The following is a 16,799-nucleotide window of genomic DNA, read 5'->3' as shown; positions in this document are numbered from 1 at the left end:
TCCCCACCTTATTAATCTGAGGGAATATTAGGACTACAGCAAGAGGCCCCCATACATTTCAAATCTAAACTAAGGAACTGAAAAGCGTCCTGTTCTTTCTTCAGCCCACCAGCTCATGGAAATGCCTGATGCAGTAGCTGCCGTGTTCTTGTTAGGCTGTTCTGCTTAAACATTTCACAGCTCAAGGCCTCATCTCCCACTGCGCACCTCTTTCATCCTTAGAGATGAAACACCTGAGCACAGTGGGGCAACGTGAGAATGGAATGTTGTTTTTAACTTTTGATTTCCTCGGCTTCTCGCTGCCTACTGTGATGCAACCTTCCGTGCTGATTCACAGAATATTTGTCTTCATAGAAAACTGTAAACTAGGCACATGGCCATTTTGTGTGTGTGTGTGTGTGTGTGTGTGTGTGCGCGCGCGCACGAAAGGAAATGTAAAGAATAGCAAATATTCCTGACAAATGACAGAGAATATCCTTTTTGTAGGCTTAACAGTGTCCTGGTACATAAGAGAGACTTCTAAAGAGATTACAGCATCCTTGGTTGACTCTTACTTCAGAAGTCAAATATTTTTTTTTATCCAGCACATCTGATTTCACACATTATACAGATGCTTGTGTCCTTTTTCCAGTGGGCCCCTCACCCACCAACTCAGACAAGGGCCAGTCAAGAAGGGTAGGGTTATTTGGCCAGAGCCTCAGATTTAGAAACCTGTTAACTTTGGGGCATTTGATAAGTTTCACAACTTGTTTTTGTGAGCATCAGACACACACATTGCTTAGACCTGCAAATTTGAGCAAAAATAGATGTGACATGGTAAAAAACTTTTTTGTTGTTGTTACTTGAAAAAGGTTTTATTAACATTTATGAATATTTAAAATCTATCTGTTCTAGTGGCAGAATATTTTGGTGTCTTGTTTTATTTCCATGTGTCATTTTGTTGTTGTTGTTGTTGTGGCTAAGGACCTCAAAAGCCTGATATGACCTAGGCCTCTCTGGACCTCTGAAAGGGCCTCACACGGAAAGCTACCAGGGTTGTTAGATGTTGACAATTAGGATTGCCGTTCCTGATTTCAACACCAGGCTACCTTGAGAGAAAAATTATTTTATCTAGGGCAGGAATGGGGAACCTGTGAGTCTCCAGATATTATTGAACTCCAGCTCCTACCATCCCTGTCAATCATCCATTCTCTCTGGGACTGATGGGAGTTGTAGTCCAGCAATAGCTAGAGGACCACAGGTTCCTCACCCCTGATCTAGGGACTCCTCTTCTTAAATAGAGTGTTTTAGTCTTTGCTGAGTTTTGCCCTCACAGAAGCCTACCAATAGCCTCTTTTTGGTGGTGGGGTTGTCACCTGTTATACCCATATAAAATATTTACTTTGTGGTGCCTAGTAAGGTAAAGGTAAAGGTACCCCTGCCCGTACGGGCCAGTCTTGACAGACTCTAGGGTTGTGCGCTCATCTCACTCTAGAGGCCGGGAGCCAGCGCTGTCCGAAGACACTTCCAAGTCACGTGGCCAGCGTGACGAAGCTGCTCTGGCGAACCGGCACCAGAGCAGCACATGGAAACGCCGTTTACCTTCCCGCTATAAAGCGGTACCTATTTATCTACTTGCACTTAAGGGTGCTTTCGGACTGCTAGGTGGGCAGGAGCTGGGACCGAACGACGGGAGCTCACCCCGCCACGGGGATTCGAACCACCGACCATGCGATCGGCAAGTCCTAGGTGCTGAGGTTTTACCCACAGCACCGCCCGCGTCCCTGTGGTGCCTAGTACAGTACTCTGGTTTTAAATAAAATCCCAGGAAGTGTGTGTATTTAAGTTGAACTAGAGTGGGAAAGAACCTTCTGAGGAGACACCTTCTCTTGTGCGAAATGTTATAAGGTAACAGCTTCACCACTGACACTTGTTAATATGTGTACCTAACGGCTACCCAAAATTCTCTTTGCAGAGATTGCCTTACAGCACGTTTCGATGTTCTTTCGGTCAGAGCCAAAGTGGGAAGTGGTGGAACCGCTAAAGGATATCGGTAAGAGTTTTTTGTTCGCTAGGAAAAGCGATTGCACCACAAACCATAGAAATGTGCTGTCGGCTTATCCAACCCAATTCAGTGTCCTCTGCATAGCTGCAGCAACATCCCATCCCAAGGTTTAAGGGCCAAAACTCGACATGATACCTTCATGGAAATATCAGGCTCACAGAGGGATTTTGTTCTCTGCTGTGATCTGATTGCTCTAGTAGAAGCATTCTTTGCAATGTAAACAAGGGGCAGAGGGCAGGGTTAAATTCCTCTACCCTTCCCTCCTAGTCTTGATCCAGATTGCCCCCCTCCAGGCCTTCTGTTTACTTAAAAAATAATAATCATGCAGTTGCTAATTTAGTCCTCCTCTAGTTTAGCCTTCCGTAAAAGCTTTTTCCAGCCTTCTAAGTGGTAATGGCAGAGTCTGAATCTAGGCCCTTTTCATGTGCCATGTCACCTTGACCATTAAGCCTAGACCGTTTAATAATTGTGTATTAAGTTGGTGATGATGATCAAACTGTGGACCCTGATGTGTTTCTGGATTGGTTCCCCCTGTTTACCAGACGTTTACCGCTGTGTGTCAGAACAGTTTGAGGCCCTTTTCAAGAGACAGATCCCCCCCCCCCCCCGTTATGCTTAAATTTTATTCAAATGCACATTCCATGCACACACCTCTATATTAACATTTAAAATTTGAAAATGAATTAGAAAGTTTGTTTCATGTAAACTTCTGATTCTTTGCGTTTTCTGTTGTAAACGAAGAAAGTAAGGCTTGAAAGATAGTTTCCACAAGTGGCTTTTGAGAGGTGGAAGTGAGTTTATACATAGGCCTGTCCCACTTCAGACTATTTAGAGAGAACCAGTGCCTTTTTTTTTCCTTAAAAAAATGTTTAGCGGTACTCTCATTTTGACTCAAGAAAATCACCATTTTTTTCAAATCGGGAAAAATAAATATAGTAAATGGGCAAAAGCACAAAGATTCACAAAATGTTTAGGGGTATGCGTACCCCTGCGCCCCCCCCCCAGAAAAAAGCACTGGGGAGAACGATCATGAATCAGCCTGTAACACAAGTTAATCAAAATGTTAATTTTTAAGTACCCCCCCCCCCACAATTTAATGCAATAGTGCATTTGTACAGTTGATAGTGAAAAGTCCCTTTCCTTTTTATTTGAGACAGTGAAACAATGAGGTCGTATTGGAACAGACTTTCCAAACTAATTGGTGTTTATAGAAAACACAGAATTGCTGCAGGAGAATTGGGGTCATGTTGGGTGCACGCCTGGCCAATCTGCTTATCTGAACGTGGCTTGTGTAGAAAATGAAAACCCTGATTTGGCAACTTCAATCAAACTATTGGTAATCACGTGGCTGTTTTCTTTTTTTAGGGTGGAGGATACGGAAGAAATATTTCTTAATGAAGATTAAAAATCAACCAAAGGAGCGGCTAGCGTTGAGCTGGGCAAGTTTCACTTTTGGGAGCCATTGTGGTGCTTCGATTACAGCGTGTGCCTGTTCTTTTAATCAGCGTGTGGTGTTTTGTTTGTTTTTTGTCATTTTGAGTAACGTAGTCATTGTATTTCCAGGCTGACCTGGGCCCTGACAAGTATCTGTCTGACAAAGATCTTCAGTGCGCTGTGAAACTTCTTTCTTCTTGTTCTGTGAGTAGTTTCTTTAATTGTTACTTTTAATCCACATACTTTCCTTGGTCGAACACAAAACTTCACAAAAGTCAGTAGTGCACAGAGGTGACCGTATCTCATCTTGATTTCAAATCCTTGCCCTTGGGCTACCTACCACCCATGCATCGTTCTTAAACTGGATGGGCATTTAAAGCAGTTTTCATTAGCTGTGAATCTCCCTGTCACAGCCGGTTAGGAGTTTATTTTGAGCGTTCTCTTTTTGTTAAGTAAATAAAAGAAATACATTTTATTGCAGGTTTTTTCCCTTGTGTTTTGTTTTTTTAAATACGTTTTTACTGCAATATTTTTTTGGGTAACAGTAGAACAGGCATCCTCCACCTCGGCCCTCCAGATGTTTTGAGACTACAGTTCCCATCATCCTTGACCACTGGTCCTGCTAGCTAGGGATCATGGGAGTTGTAGGCCAAAAAACACCTGGAGGGCTGAGGTTGAGGAAGCTTGCAGTTGAACATACAGAGTCCCTGTTTTCAAGTCGTAAGCTCCGTCATATTCAGAGAGCCAGACATTTCTGTTATAGGCAGTAAGGGGCTGAGGGAAAAGAGAAGTCGGAAGAGAGAGGGGAGGAAGGGGGAGGCAGTAAAAGTTCATTGCTCTCCCAGTTTGGGATCCCCAGCAACTGGCAATTCTGCCTTTCAGCAGTTAAGGTGAAACATAGCCATCTGGGCTAGTAGCCATTAAAGAAAGCTGCATTGAAGACTTGTGCATGCTTATTCAAAAGCAAGCCCCACTGTGTTAATGGGGATTTTAACTGTGTGGATTGGGTAAAATGAGGTGTGCAACCATAAGCTCTACAGGAACAAAACAAGTTTATTTGTGAGCTAATTTGTGCAAACAAATGAACTACCGTCATGGTTTTATCCCAGACACCATGTGCAATAGTAACCTTGTACAGTGGTACCTCTGGTTACATACTTAATTCGTTCCGGAGTTCCGTTCTTAACCTGAAACCGTTCTTAACCTGAAGCACCACTTTAGCTAATGGGGCCTCCTGCTGCCGCTGCGCCACTGGAGCACGATTTCTGTTCTCATCCTGAAGCAAAGTTCTTAACCTGAAGCACTATTTCTGGGTTAGCGGAGTCTGTAACCTGAAGCGTATGTAACCTGAATCGTATGTAACCCGAGGTACCACTGTATGCCCTTCTCTTTTATCACTTTAGGTACTTATTTACAATGCAATAGAAGCTCCTGAGGGTGTTGTTTGGTTTATCCCTGTAAGCAAACACATTTCAGAGTTGCCACAAAAAACCTGATTGTCATGTTCAAAATTTAAACAAAAGTAAAGGTCTCTGCTGGGAAACGTTAATCCTTTAAATGTGAGCAATTGGCCGTGCACAAATTTCTCTAGAACGCACAGCAGTGTTTTTGCCAGGACATCTCTCACTCTTTTGAGCAGGCTTTGGTGGTTGCTGCATACTGGGGGGGGAACTGATCATGCAACAATCTTCTTAACTTACCGTGTGCAGAATGTGCCTGGAACTTGGTCATGTGAAAGAGTGAGTTGTGTTTGGTACAATGAATGTTCAACAAAATCAGGGGTGTTTTATCGAGCAACAGACTGGCTCAGTAAAGCCCCATTCGGACTGTCATCTTAATCATCCCTTCCCCTAACTTGGTGCCTTCCAGATGTTCTTAACCATGAGGTTGAAAGGACTCCATACTCCCCATCACTGGTTTAGATCACTGTGAAGACTGTACTTGCACATTGAACTTGGTGGGACTTAGGATCAGAACGTTAGAAAACTTAAATGTGTTCTCTCCCTTTTTTAAAAAACAGCATCCCTATATTTACAAAGTCACTTTTGCTATGGCCAATGAATCTTCTGCACTGGTAATAAGACCCTTCAGCGAAAAAGGAACACTCAAAGACCTGATATATAAGGTAGGGTTAAGTATGCTCTCGAGGCGTAATGTTTTCAAAGTACATAAGTAACGTGGACTTGATGTATTTGCAGAGCGTATTTTTTAGGTCTGCAACATTGAATAAATCTAAAGAACCATTTTGCTTGCATGCTATATATATATATCCCTAGTAACTGGACAGCAGATTTTTACAACATAGTATGGTGTAGATATTTTTTTAAACAAATTTCTTATAAGTGCCAAGCACCAAGCTAAGAGGCATTTTCGGCATTTTTGAATTCTCTTGCTCACACACAAGAGGGGTGGGGTGTTCCTCTTCTAAGATGTTGCCTGCTACAAGACCTGCATCTAAAATCAAGGAAAACGATGCCTTGCTTCAGAACTATTGTTTTACTCACATGCAAATGTAATTACTTAGGATTGTATCCAACTCAAGTTCTACTCGAGAGTGGATCAATTGAAATGATGCATCTAAGTTGTCTATTAATTTCATTAGGTCTACTCTTAGCAGGACTATCATTGGACACAACCCTTAGACTGCAGCTCATGTGATTAATTGCCTAAAGATTTCTTTAATCAGGGACCTGCCCTAATATTTTCTTAGTGCACGCAAGGGGGGGGGAACTTTTAAAGAATTGAAATGCCTTGCGCTGATGTGATAACTTCTGTGATGTTTGAGATTAAAAACAAAATTGCTGTTACGCTTATTACAGGCGAAGCCAAAAGATCCATTTCTGAAGAAGTACTGCAACCCGAAGAAAATTCAGGGTCTTGAACTTCAGCAAATTAAAACGTTCGGCAGACAAATTCTAGAGGTATAGGATTTTTTTTTTTTATTGTCTAAAATAGATTTGCTGTTAAGGCAGGCAATCCACTTGAAGTTCTAAACAGTAACAAAAAGTGTATCTGAAACCCAAATCAGCTGTTAATGTTTTTCCATGTGTGCTAGAAGTGCCACATTGGAATGCAAAATCCGAATGAATTTTCCAGAGGAAAATGGATGAGGTATGACTGTATGCATGCAGGTAGAGGCGACTCTAGCCTTGCTTGCATTTTGTTCCTGTAAAATGTTCCTGGGGTGCAGGTGCAAAGCACACCTTACCTGGGAAAGAGACCTACTTTTTGCCATGTGGAAGCCAATCTGTTTTGAAAGAAGCAGTCCCTCAATACATGCCTAAGATCAACGGCTTTCGACTGTTTTGAGTCCACGACTCCCTTGACCAACTACATTCTTTCTGTGTCACCCTGTGGGTCTCATCCAGGAGCCCAGTTATGTCACCCCTTGCCTGCAGAGCTGGCAGCCTCTCACCCTCTTTCAAACACCCTCCCTTGTGGGGTGTTCCCTCAGCCTCCTCTCCTTGGGAGTCCTCCGGGCAGCTGCTGCTACCACCCCATGTCACTGAGCTGCCCTGCCCCCAACCCAAAGAGAGGTGCCTCCTCACACTGCCCCACAGGGGCCTGGGACTTGTCGGTCCATTCCCAATGGCAAGGGTTGGCAGACTGGCTAGCTGTGCTCCCTCATCCACTTGCTTGCTTACTCCAAGGCCATCTCAGTTCCTGGCAACCAGCACCCCCTGGCCAGCCCCAGAGGTACCATTCACCTGAGGAGCTTATAGCCAGGGCAGCTGCAACAAACAGCTATGGAAGCCTTGGGGAGGCAGAGACGCAAGAGGGCATCAGAGGAGGGAAGGAAGGAAAGAGGGCCAGAGGGCCAGTGTGGTGTAGTGGTTAAGAGCGATAGACTCGTAATCTGGGGAACTGGGTTCGCGTCTCTGCTCTTCCACATGCAGCTGCTGGGTGACCTTGGGCCAGTCACACTTCTCTGAAGTCTCTCAGCCCCACTCACCTCACAGAGTGTTTGTTGTGGGGGAGGAAGGGAAAGGAGATGGTTAGCCGCTTTGAGACTCCTTCGGGTAGTGATAAAGCGGGATATCAAATCCAAACTCCTCCTCTGACCATCATTCACGGCACACTGGCTGCAAGCCAACAGAGCAGTCCTAGCTGGAAGCAGACAAATGGAGAAAGAGAAAAAAGGGGGGTGGGAGCTGCGTGACTCTTCCTTTTGTTACCTGGACAGGTAGGGTCACGCCCACCTCTGGTCACATGCAAGAGGAAGGATGCTCCAGGCCAGGAGGAACAGGAATTTCGACTGGCTGGACCGATTATATCCTTGCATGTCCACTCTAGCATTACAAGGAATGTTGTACTTGACTGCTCCCCGTGGATCACATCCCACAAAATGCAGATGTGCACCTTGTGAGTTCGAGGTGGCTTGAGAAGGGTGGGAAGGCATTTAAGCAAATCTGTAGCATCTGAAAGGGGAGAGGAAGGGCTATTGGATAGTAATAACAGAAGCATCAAAGGCAGGGGAAGTGTGAATAGGGCTTGTACCCATCACAGAACGAAAGCCCCCAATTAATGCCCTTTGGGATGTGTGGGAGGGTGTGGGATACATCATTGGACAGGCGTTTAATAGATCTTGCCAAGGGAATTAATTTCCTCAAACTGAAACATCTGTGTGCTTGGTCTCCCAGGTCTTAAAGTTCTTGCACGAAAAAGGATTTCCGTACGGCCACCTCCATGCTTCCAATGTCATGATGGACGGGGACACATGCAGGTTACTGGATCTGGAGAATTCGCTGCTGGGGCTCCCCTCCTTCTACCGGTCCTACTTCACACAGTTCCGCAAAATTAATGTACGTCGAGGCAAGCATCTTTGTGTGTGGGAATCCGTTATAGATGTCATACGTTGCAATAGTTGTTTTATTTAAAAAGAAAAGCTTTTCAGTAATGCTACGAGAGAAGCTTAATAGAAAGATGTTTAAAGGATGTTTGGAAACACAGCAATATGTGTTGTTTTTTGTTTTGTTTTGTTACAAGAGCTAGTTAGCACTTTTTTTCTGGGAAGAAAGAGGAGGAGAAATGGAGGGTGGCACCAAAAACCAGAAGGGAGAAACCCCTGACTTGTTCCGGTTTTGTTTTCCTAGAGGGAAAGGGAGAACGATAAGCCAACTCTGAAATGCTGAAACCTTGGCAGTACGTAGTTGGCTTTTTTCAGCTAAATATTATATTGCACAATGAATGTACAGTTGCTACTCCTTTGCTACAGTGTCTTTTCACCAAAGAAGGGCATTTGTGAATACCACATACAGTGGTACCTTGGAAGTTGAATGGAATCCGTTCCGGAAATCCGTTTGACTTCCAAATCGTTCGGAAACCAAGGCGCTGCTTCCGATTGGCTGCAGGAAGCTCCTGCAGCCAATCAGAAGTCGCGGAAGTCACGTTGGATGTTCGGGTTCCAGAAAAGATTCAGAAACTGGAACAATCACTTCCAGTTTTTGATTGTTTGGGAGCCAAAACGTTCATGTACCAAGGCATTTGAAAACCAAGGTATGACTGTATTGTAGTGCTGGTGCTGTAAACTTGTGAGTAGAGTACCAATGGATTATCCTGGAGGGGGTTGGGTCTTGTTTTATCACTTGGAAAAGCTCCCCTCTCTATTATAATGTCAAACTTAACATCACTTATCCGATGGGATCTCTGCCATATTGGTAGTCCTGAAAAATACCTTGTGGAACAAGTTGGATCTTACTGCTTTCAAAAATTGTTACCTAGTTGTTTTGAGTTTGCTTGAGACATGAACTTGCAATATAACCAGTCAGCAGAGAGGCCGTTTTGTGTCTGTCCCAAATCAGTTCCCTAAACAGTTCCCTTGCTAATCCTCCTGTGGCTCGATCTTAACCCATGCCTGCTCAGAACTAAGTCCTGTTGAGTTCAATGGGACAGACTCCCAGGTAAGTGTGTATAGGAATGTAACCTTAATTCATGTAATTCATGCTTGCCGTTGGTGGTTATTTATTTTGCAGCAAGTACACGGCAGGAAGTAAACATTCGTTACAAGCGCAGGATCGCTGATGCCAGTGGAGAGTAGGGTTCATGTGATAATCACGTGATATTTTAAGCAAGCTGTCTCTCCCTCCCATTTCTTTTCGCAGACTTTAGAAAGTGTTGATGTGCATTGCTTTGGTCACTTACTGTACGAAATGACCTATGGGAGACCCCCAGACTCTGTTCCAGTGGACAGCTTCCCCCCTGCACCATCCACATCTGTAGGTGAGTGCAGGTTGCTGCTCAAAGCAACATTTCGGCCTAGTTCAAACGGAAACTCTGATTGTTTGCATTTCTTCTACATTTCTCACCTTCAACTTAACTTCTGTATTTCTCACCCCTTCAGTAACTGTACTGGAATCCATTCTTTCTCCCGAAGCCATGAAGAACGGCATGCCTACAGTCTCCCGGCTCTTACAAATGCCGTAAGTCCCTATTTGTTCACCCTGTACAGGCTAGTCACTCCTAACTGGCTTCGAGTGACTCACTTGGTCATGGAACCACATGTTTGAACATCCGCTGTATAGTTTTGAAAGTTGCTTTGTTCGCTGTGCATTCGGATGCCATCACCACATTTTGTGTGGTAGTTCCTGGGATCACAGAGCCATAGCTGTCAACTGTCCCTTATTTGGCGGGAAAGTCCCTTATCCCAGCTCTGTGTCCTGCTGCTGTCCCCTATTGATGATGTCCCTTAAATTTCCCGGGTTTCAAAGGAAGCAGCTCCTCTCCCTCCCTCCCTGCCGGCCAGGGAGGAGGGAGGCTCCAACTGTGTTGCTTGGCTGCGTTGCTCACCCAATAAGGAGTCTAAGAACGCCTGGGGGGTGGAGCTTGCATGCCTTGTGCCGATCAAATCGGCCATGTTGCCTGGGGACTCGCCTTTGCTCAGCGCTTCCCAGCGGAGAGGTGACGGTGGTTTTCCTTGCTGCATCCCCTTTGCCGGGTTGCTGCGCTGTGGGAACCACCGCTTGAGGCTTCGTTTGGCTGCTGGCTGGGCTTTCTGCCTTTGGCTCAGAGGGGCTCAGAAGTTGAACATACCTGTGCCCGGAAAATCCCTTATTTTGGCTGCTGATCCCTTATTTTTGAGGCTTCTGGTCCCTTATTTTCAAATCTGTAAGTTGACAGCTATGCACAGAGCAGGTTTTTGTCTATCTGGATACAGTTGGTGCCTTTTTGAGTCAGGGTGGTGGACTGAACCTTTTGAAATGGCACTGGTTTTGACCACTATTTTAAAAACTGCACTATTTCCCCCCCCCCATTTCTTAGAATTTCTGAGCAACACTGGGTCGCAGCTAAGTCTGGCTCCTTGGAATTGCTGTCTCCTGGTTTAGTCATTGCACGGCAAGCTATTTTTGCAAAGCAGCTCCTTACCTATTTGTACTAGTTTCCACTAAGCTGCTGGAGACTTGAGTTGAAAGGAGCTGCTTCACCCATATCTACCTTGCCATATGGAGCTTAATCCAATTAGCTGCAGTTCCTATTAGTCCAAGTGCAAAATTAAAAAACAACAACCCAGCAGTTAGGTAGGATGGTGCTGGCTGGCTGGCTTTTGAATGTGCATTATCTGTTTGTTTTTTTATTTCAGGTTATTCAGTGATGTCCTTTTAACAAATTCAGAAAAAACACAGTTTAAGGTACAGTTGAATTACATTGATGGCAATTTGCTTTTAATAGTATATTTTATCTAGCTGTCCCTTCCCAACTTTTCAGTCCTTGACACATTGCTACCTCCCCCTGGCCCCCACTCCCCCTAAGCCCAACAGACTTTTAGAGAATATCTGCATGAATGACATGTTATAAATATTAGTCTCTGTCACCAATCTGTGGACCTTTTTCTTTTCGCTTATCAGATCCCCACTAAGTTAAAAGAAGCATTGAAGATTGCCAAAGAATGCATAGAGAAAAGACTAGTAGAAGAACAGAAACAGGTAAGTTTTGAACCTCTTTCCATTAGTGCTGATGGTTTCTCAGACAAATTATTATTTTGGGTTGATATTTTTATAATTATTTCATTTTATAATGCATATAAAGCAGAGAGAACTATTACAACAACATCTAATGGGGAAATGGTTTTTGAATTGGTAAACATTTGTAATCCTCTTTGCCCCCTAAGTCCTTTTCTTCTTCCGTTAAAAGATTCATCAGCACAGAAGACTGACGAGAGCCCAATCTCATTATGGTTCAGAGGAAGAGAAAAAAAAGAGGAAGATCTTAGCACGAAAAGTAAGCAGCACTGGGATCTAAGATTAATAATAATAGTTCTCTCAGAATGGGAAAATAGTGTATACGCCATCATCCCATTTCAAACTGTATATAACAGGATACAAATGAAAGCAGCAGCAATATGTTAGGCAGCGATTCATCCCTGTTTAAAAACTTTATTAATAAATATAATGGGAAAATAGTTGTAATTTATTAATAACATTTTAAAACAGGCAAGGATAGCTGCCTAGCACATTGTTGTTTATCTCATTTATATATCTCTCTTCTGCCTAAGAAGATAGTGTCTTGGGATCATTCCATTTCTGTACTTGCAACAACTCTGTGAGAGAAGCTAGAGCTAGAATAAGAAGTTTTAGCTATACTGAAACTTCCTGGCTAAGGGGATTTCAACCCAGCTGTTCCTGATCCAAGCCTAGCATTTTGTACACTACCTCACAATGTGGTAACTTGTGGTAGATCTGTACCAACTCTGTGTGGGTGGTTGTGGAGATGGGTCTATGTCAAAAGACTTTGATGTGCATCCTACCTTCAAAAGTTCATAATGTGACTGTCTGGCGGGAGACAAACACAGGCTGAAATCTACCCTGCACAAAGGACTATGCTAATGGTTCAGTCTACATCTTGTCCACCACTGTGATGGCACATTTCTAAGCCAGATAATCATTCCTTCTCGCGGTAGTTTCTCCTGGGAAAAATCTAAACCGGTGAGGGGAAGGTTCCGCTCATTTAAAGGACGTTGTTCCCCTCCGTCAGCACGTTGAGGTAGTCAGAAGAACGGTCCCAGCTAACGCAACAAGAGGGGAAGATTCCAGTTCCAGGTCTCAACACTGCCTTTTGAAACTGTTGTCATGTTTCGACAATAGTAGTGAGCTCCAGTTGCCACTGTGCACTGAAGCTGTACCTGCAGTATTCTGAAAGGTGGTAATTGGTGAGGATTTGGGCGCCCTGTGTAAATGCTCTTGGCCCCTGCAGTTAAGACTTGTCCACCATCGCTGCTGCCTGTCATGCAGTCGCCATGCTAATTCTCACAGGGTTAATGTGTGTGAAATGCCGCAGGCCTGTTGGGAACTAGGAAAAAGAGTTGCGAAACGGCAATCGGCTAACCACTTGTGAACTGTTGAATCTCTTCCTTTTTGTGCCTGCAGAAGTCTAAACGCTCGTCCTTTGAGAGTGGAGAGGAACAAACGATGAAATACAGCAACTCTAACAATTCAGGTAACTAACTACACCAAGGGTCAGCAAACATTTTCAGCAGGGGGCCGGTCCACTATTCCTCAGACCTTGTGGGGGGCCAGACTATATTTTGAAAAAATAATAATGAATGAATTCCTATGCCCCACAAATAACCCAGAGATGCATTTTATAAGACATCTGAAGGGAGCCCTGTTTAGGGAGGCTTTTAATGTTTAACAGACTATTGCATTTTAATATTTTGTTGGAAGCTGCCCAGAGTGGCTGGGGAAACCCAGCCAGATGGGTGGGGTATAAATTATTATTATTAATAATAATAATAATAATAATAATAATTATTATTATTCAGGTAAAAACACCAGGCAGGCCCCACAAATAACCCAGAGATGCATTTTAAATAAAAGGACACATTCTATTCATGTAAAAACACCAGGCAGGCCCCACAAATAACCCAGAGATGCATTTTAAATAAAAGGACACGTTCTACTCATGTAAAAACACGCTGATTCTTGACCATCCGTGGGCCGGATTTAGAAGGTGATTAGGTCGGATCCGGCCCCCAGGCCTTAGTTTGCCTACCCATGAACTACACCAAGATAGGAGCCTTGTTGTGACATATGAGGCACTGGAGCAAGATTTTTTTCCTGCGGAGTCTAATGAAGTGTGTGTACAATGCTGACAATGCCATTGCTACGAGGCTGTCAGATCTCGAGCTGTGAGCTAGGGGGACTTTTTCTGGGATAGTGACTCGCAGTGCTCAGGATCTCCTTGTTAAGCCATTTTCCATAGATGCACAAGGATTGGCATACACTTGGGTTGGCACACCCTTGCCCTGACTGTGGCAGCCCTTTGTGGCAGCAGCCCTTTGCTTATGGTGAGCCTGACTAATACACTGAGACCAAAAGCTGGAAAATGCACACCATCTCAATGTGAATTAACCAATATTTCCCTTCTGCTTCTAGCAATTGATTTACCAGGAAGGGGAGGAAAGCTGCCTGCATGAGAAGGGCAATAGGCCCTTGATACACATTCCAAGCAGAGCATTTTTAGTTTTTTTAAAGAGAGATATGTGTTTATTAAGTTTTCAAACACAGCAACATCCAAACGAGACTTAAACAATAAAGAATGACTATATAGAGCACGGTACTCCCCTTAGAATAAAATTAATAGAAGGTTCTGCATACTTTTGCAGACCTTCTAATAAAATATATTCCACCAAGGGAGATTTTGGAAGCGTCGCTTATCAATAAGGTAGCCTCGCCACATAGAGAGATGTGTATTGCTGCGCAGCGCTTAGCGACCCAAAGTAGATTGTGTACAGAGGATACATGAAGAAACCCATTGGGGTTTGTTGCTTTAAAACAGGCAAGCCTGAACTTGAGCAATGGGAAGCTGTGGATTTGATCCGAGCAGTGGCTGGGAGGTAGAACGTGCTCCCCATTGGGCTGTTCTTCAAAATGAAATTGGCCTTGTGTCTTCTTCCCAGTGTGAGGAAAAGAAGCAGGGGTTTGATCAGACAATAGGCCTGTGGAACAAGAGTTAAATACACACAGACACACTCTGATCTGATCTGATCTGATCTGATCCATGGCCACTGCTGCCTGCTGCATAACTCTCTCTAAAAAAACAAAACCAGCACTGGGAGACATTTTGTCCAACTCCCACATATCCCCTAGTTTGGCTCTCAAGGATTTAGTAATTCATTACTTCCCAGAACTTTTTCATGGTGTACAGTCTTGTTCATGACCAGGTGCCGACAACATCCGCTGACCTGGCAAAACCTACCTGCAAATCCCCTTGTGTTTAGCTAAGAGTACAGTTGGTAAAGTTTCTTGCTGGAATTTTAATTCCCCTCCAGGCAAGTTTGCACTAGTGGGATCACTGCTCCAAAGGATAGAATTAGTCTCTATGAAGCAGACAGAGTATTGAAATTTGCACAGGGTTTGCCCTTCTCTGCTGCAAACTGCATGGCCTGACCCACCACAGAACACCCTGGCCTTGTTTGCATCCCACCCACTCATATTCTGCCTGGTTCCTCAGCTTAGCTACAGGGCCAAACTGTATCATGTTGAATGCGTCTTTGCATTCAGCATGGCTTATTTTAAACAAAAACAAAACAAAATAGCTGCCGGTGTGGTTCTTTGTTTAAAAGTCAGGACCGTGACAGGTGAGGACAAATTTAATTCTTTTGCTTCCCGACAGGAAAAGACTGCCCCACCCCCACCCCTGCCTGCTATTTTGTTTTGGAAGGAAAGCTCTCCTTGGCGCTAATAGAAGCTTTCCCCCTGATACTAATAGTAGTTTGAGGGGAGGTGGGATTTTCATATGGACTGTGGCAGAGAATGAAACAGTTAAATTCCCCTTCCCCTCCTGCTGTGGTCTTGAATGTCTCCCACTGTATCTGCCTCTCCGAGAGATCACATTCACCCAATCCTATACCAGCTACACTGGCTCCCGGTGGAGTACAGGATCAGGTTTAAAGTGCTGGTTTTAACCTTTAAACTGCCTGGGACCCTCGTACCTACAGAACTGCCTCTCCTGGTATGCCCCATGGAGGACCTTACAGTCTGCAAACAACAACACTCTGAAGATCCCAGACTGGCCTTGACCAGAGCCCAGGGCCTTTTCGGCTGTGGCCCCAGCCTCGTGGAACACTCTCCCACAAGAGACTAGGGTCCTGTGGGATTTGACATCTTTCCGCAGAGCCTGCAAGACGGAGCTGTTCCGCCAGGCCTTTGGCCAGGGGGCACTCTGACCTATTTTCCTTTGTATAAGAACAAGCATGAAGGAGGCCTCCCAACCTGTTCACAGGTCCTTATATGATCACTGAAAACAGTTGATCCTGGCGAGTATTAACCGCTCTCAATCTTAACCTGGTAACTGCCATTTGTCCAGATTATAATTTGTCTGCATTAATTTTAAGATGTATTTTAATGAATTGATGCCTGTTTTTATGTATACTGTGTTACTTATATGATGTTAGCCGCTCTGACTATTATTATTTATTACTTGGTTTTTTTAAAAAAAAAAAAACCAGTCACATTAAATGTGCCTCCACATTTAACCTATAATGTGCAGTTGGCCCAGTCCCCCCCCCCCCGTGTGTGTAGGTTTGCTGCTTATTTCAGCAAGCCTCATTTTAAGCAGTGAAAAGGATTTTGAAACTGCACCTTTTTAGCAACTCTGGATGTTTCTTATTCAGCAGGCTCTGGGGCGAGTTCACCTCTGACATCACCATCTTCCCCTGTTCCACCTTGTACAGCAGGTGAGTTAAAGAGTCGACACGCCGCGTGCCCATCTCTCTCTTGGGTTTTGTTGCCAAGCTGAAGAATGACTAATTTTGCTCTTTATGAGACAGGAAATAATACCACTTGCCTTAAAACGCATCTTGATAGCTTTTTGATTCTGCCTTTTCACCATAGAAGAGAGTTCAGATTTTGTGTTTCTTCTTTGAATCTGGCAAACTGTTTTCAGCCCTCTTGTTTTATTAGCATAAACGTGAATTACTTGATGACGCCGTGCTTCATAGTTTGTACTTCCTTTAATCCTGCTTGCTTGGTCCCTTTGCTGGTGCTAAACCTAAGTTATTCCTAGCCCATTGAGATGACTTCATTTAAGCACCGAAGCAGAATAGTCTGTATAAGATATATTCATATGTTCAGGTTAATACCTCCTTGTTTTCCAGTGTGGTGGGTTCTTCTGTCTGCCTTTTTCACTGTGCCTTTCCTTCCTGTTTGTTCAAGTTTTCCTTTATCCTGTCTTAGGATTTTGCAGGCTTCAGTCAAAGCCCCCTAAGTGGGTTTCTTTCACATGGAAGGGGCAGGAAGGGAAATCAGAGAACTTTTTTGTGCTGTCTCTAAACTACTTGGGTCCACCATACGTTTGGGCCCTTTGGGTGTTTGCCTGTGCTGCACGA

The 16,799-nt window shown here is 44.1% G+C and overlaps 1 protein-coding gene across 6 annotated transcripts in view; it reads left to right on the top strand.

Annotated features, from left to right (window-relative positions):
* PXK (PX domain containing serine/threonine kinase like) overlaps nt 1–16,799 on the top strand; it is a 50,794-nt gene that overhangs the window by 25,339 nt on the left and 8,656 nt on the right. For 3 of the 6 annotated variants that reach the window (XM_081853121.1, XM_081853122.1, XM_081853124.1), the window contains exons 5-17: nt 1,955–2,032; nt 3,410–3,483; nt 3,608–3,682; nt 5,499–5,603; nt 6,298–6,399; nt 8,119–8,280; nt 9,580–9,697; nt 9,819–9,897; nt 11,055–11,103; nt 11,320–11,397; nt 11,606–11,692; nt 12,838–12,907; nt 16,089–16,148. In XM_081853121.1, coding sequence (XP_081709247.1) covers nt 1,955–2,032; nt 3,410–3,483; nt 3,608–3,682; nt 5,499–5,603; nt 6,298–6,399; nt 8,119–8,280; nt 9,580–9,697; nt 9,819–9,897; nt 11,055–11,103; nt 11,320–11,397; nt 11,606–11,692; nt 12,838–12,907; nt 16,089–16,148 — 1,137 coding nt within the window. Of the gene's footprint in view, nt 1–1,954; nt 2,033–3,409; nt 3,484–3,607; nt 3,683–5,498; nt 5,604–6,297; nt 6,400–8,118; nt 8,281–9,579; nt 9,698–9,818; nt 9,898–11,054; nt 11,104–11,319; nt 11,398–11,605; nt 11,693–12,837; nt 12,908–16,085; nt 16,149–16,799 lie in introns of all 6 variants that reach the window. The other 3 variants (XM_081853119.1, XM_081853120.1, XM_081853123.1) reach the window with 1 other exon arrangement.

The sequence above is a fragment of the Podarcis erhardii genome (assembly GCF_964252035.2).
Source record: "Podarcis erhardii genome assembly, chromosome: 2".
Taxonomy (NCBI): domain Eukaryota; kingdom Metazoa; phylum Chordata; class Lepidosauria; order Squamata; family Lacertidae; genus Podarcis; species Podarcis erhardii.
Note: the sequence above shows the minus strand (reverse complement) of the source record. Positions and strands in the feature narration are given on the sequence as shown.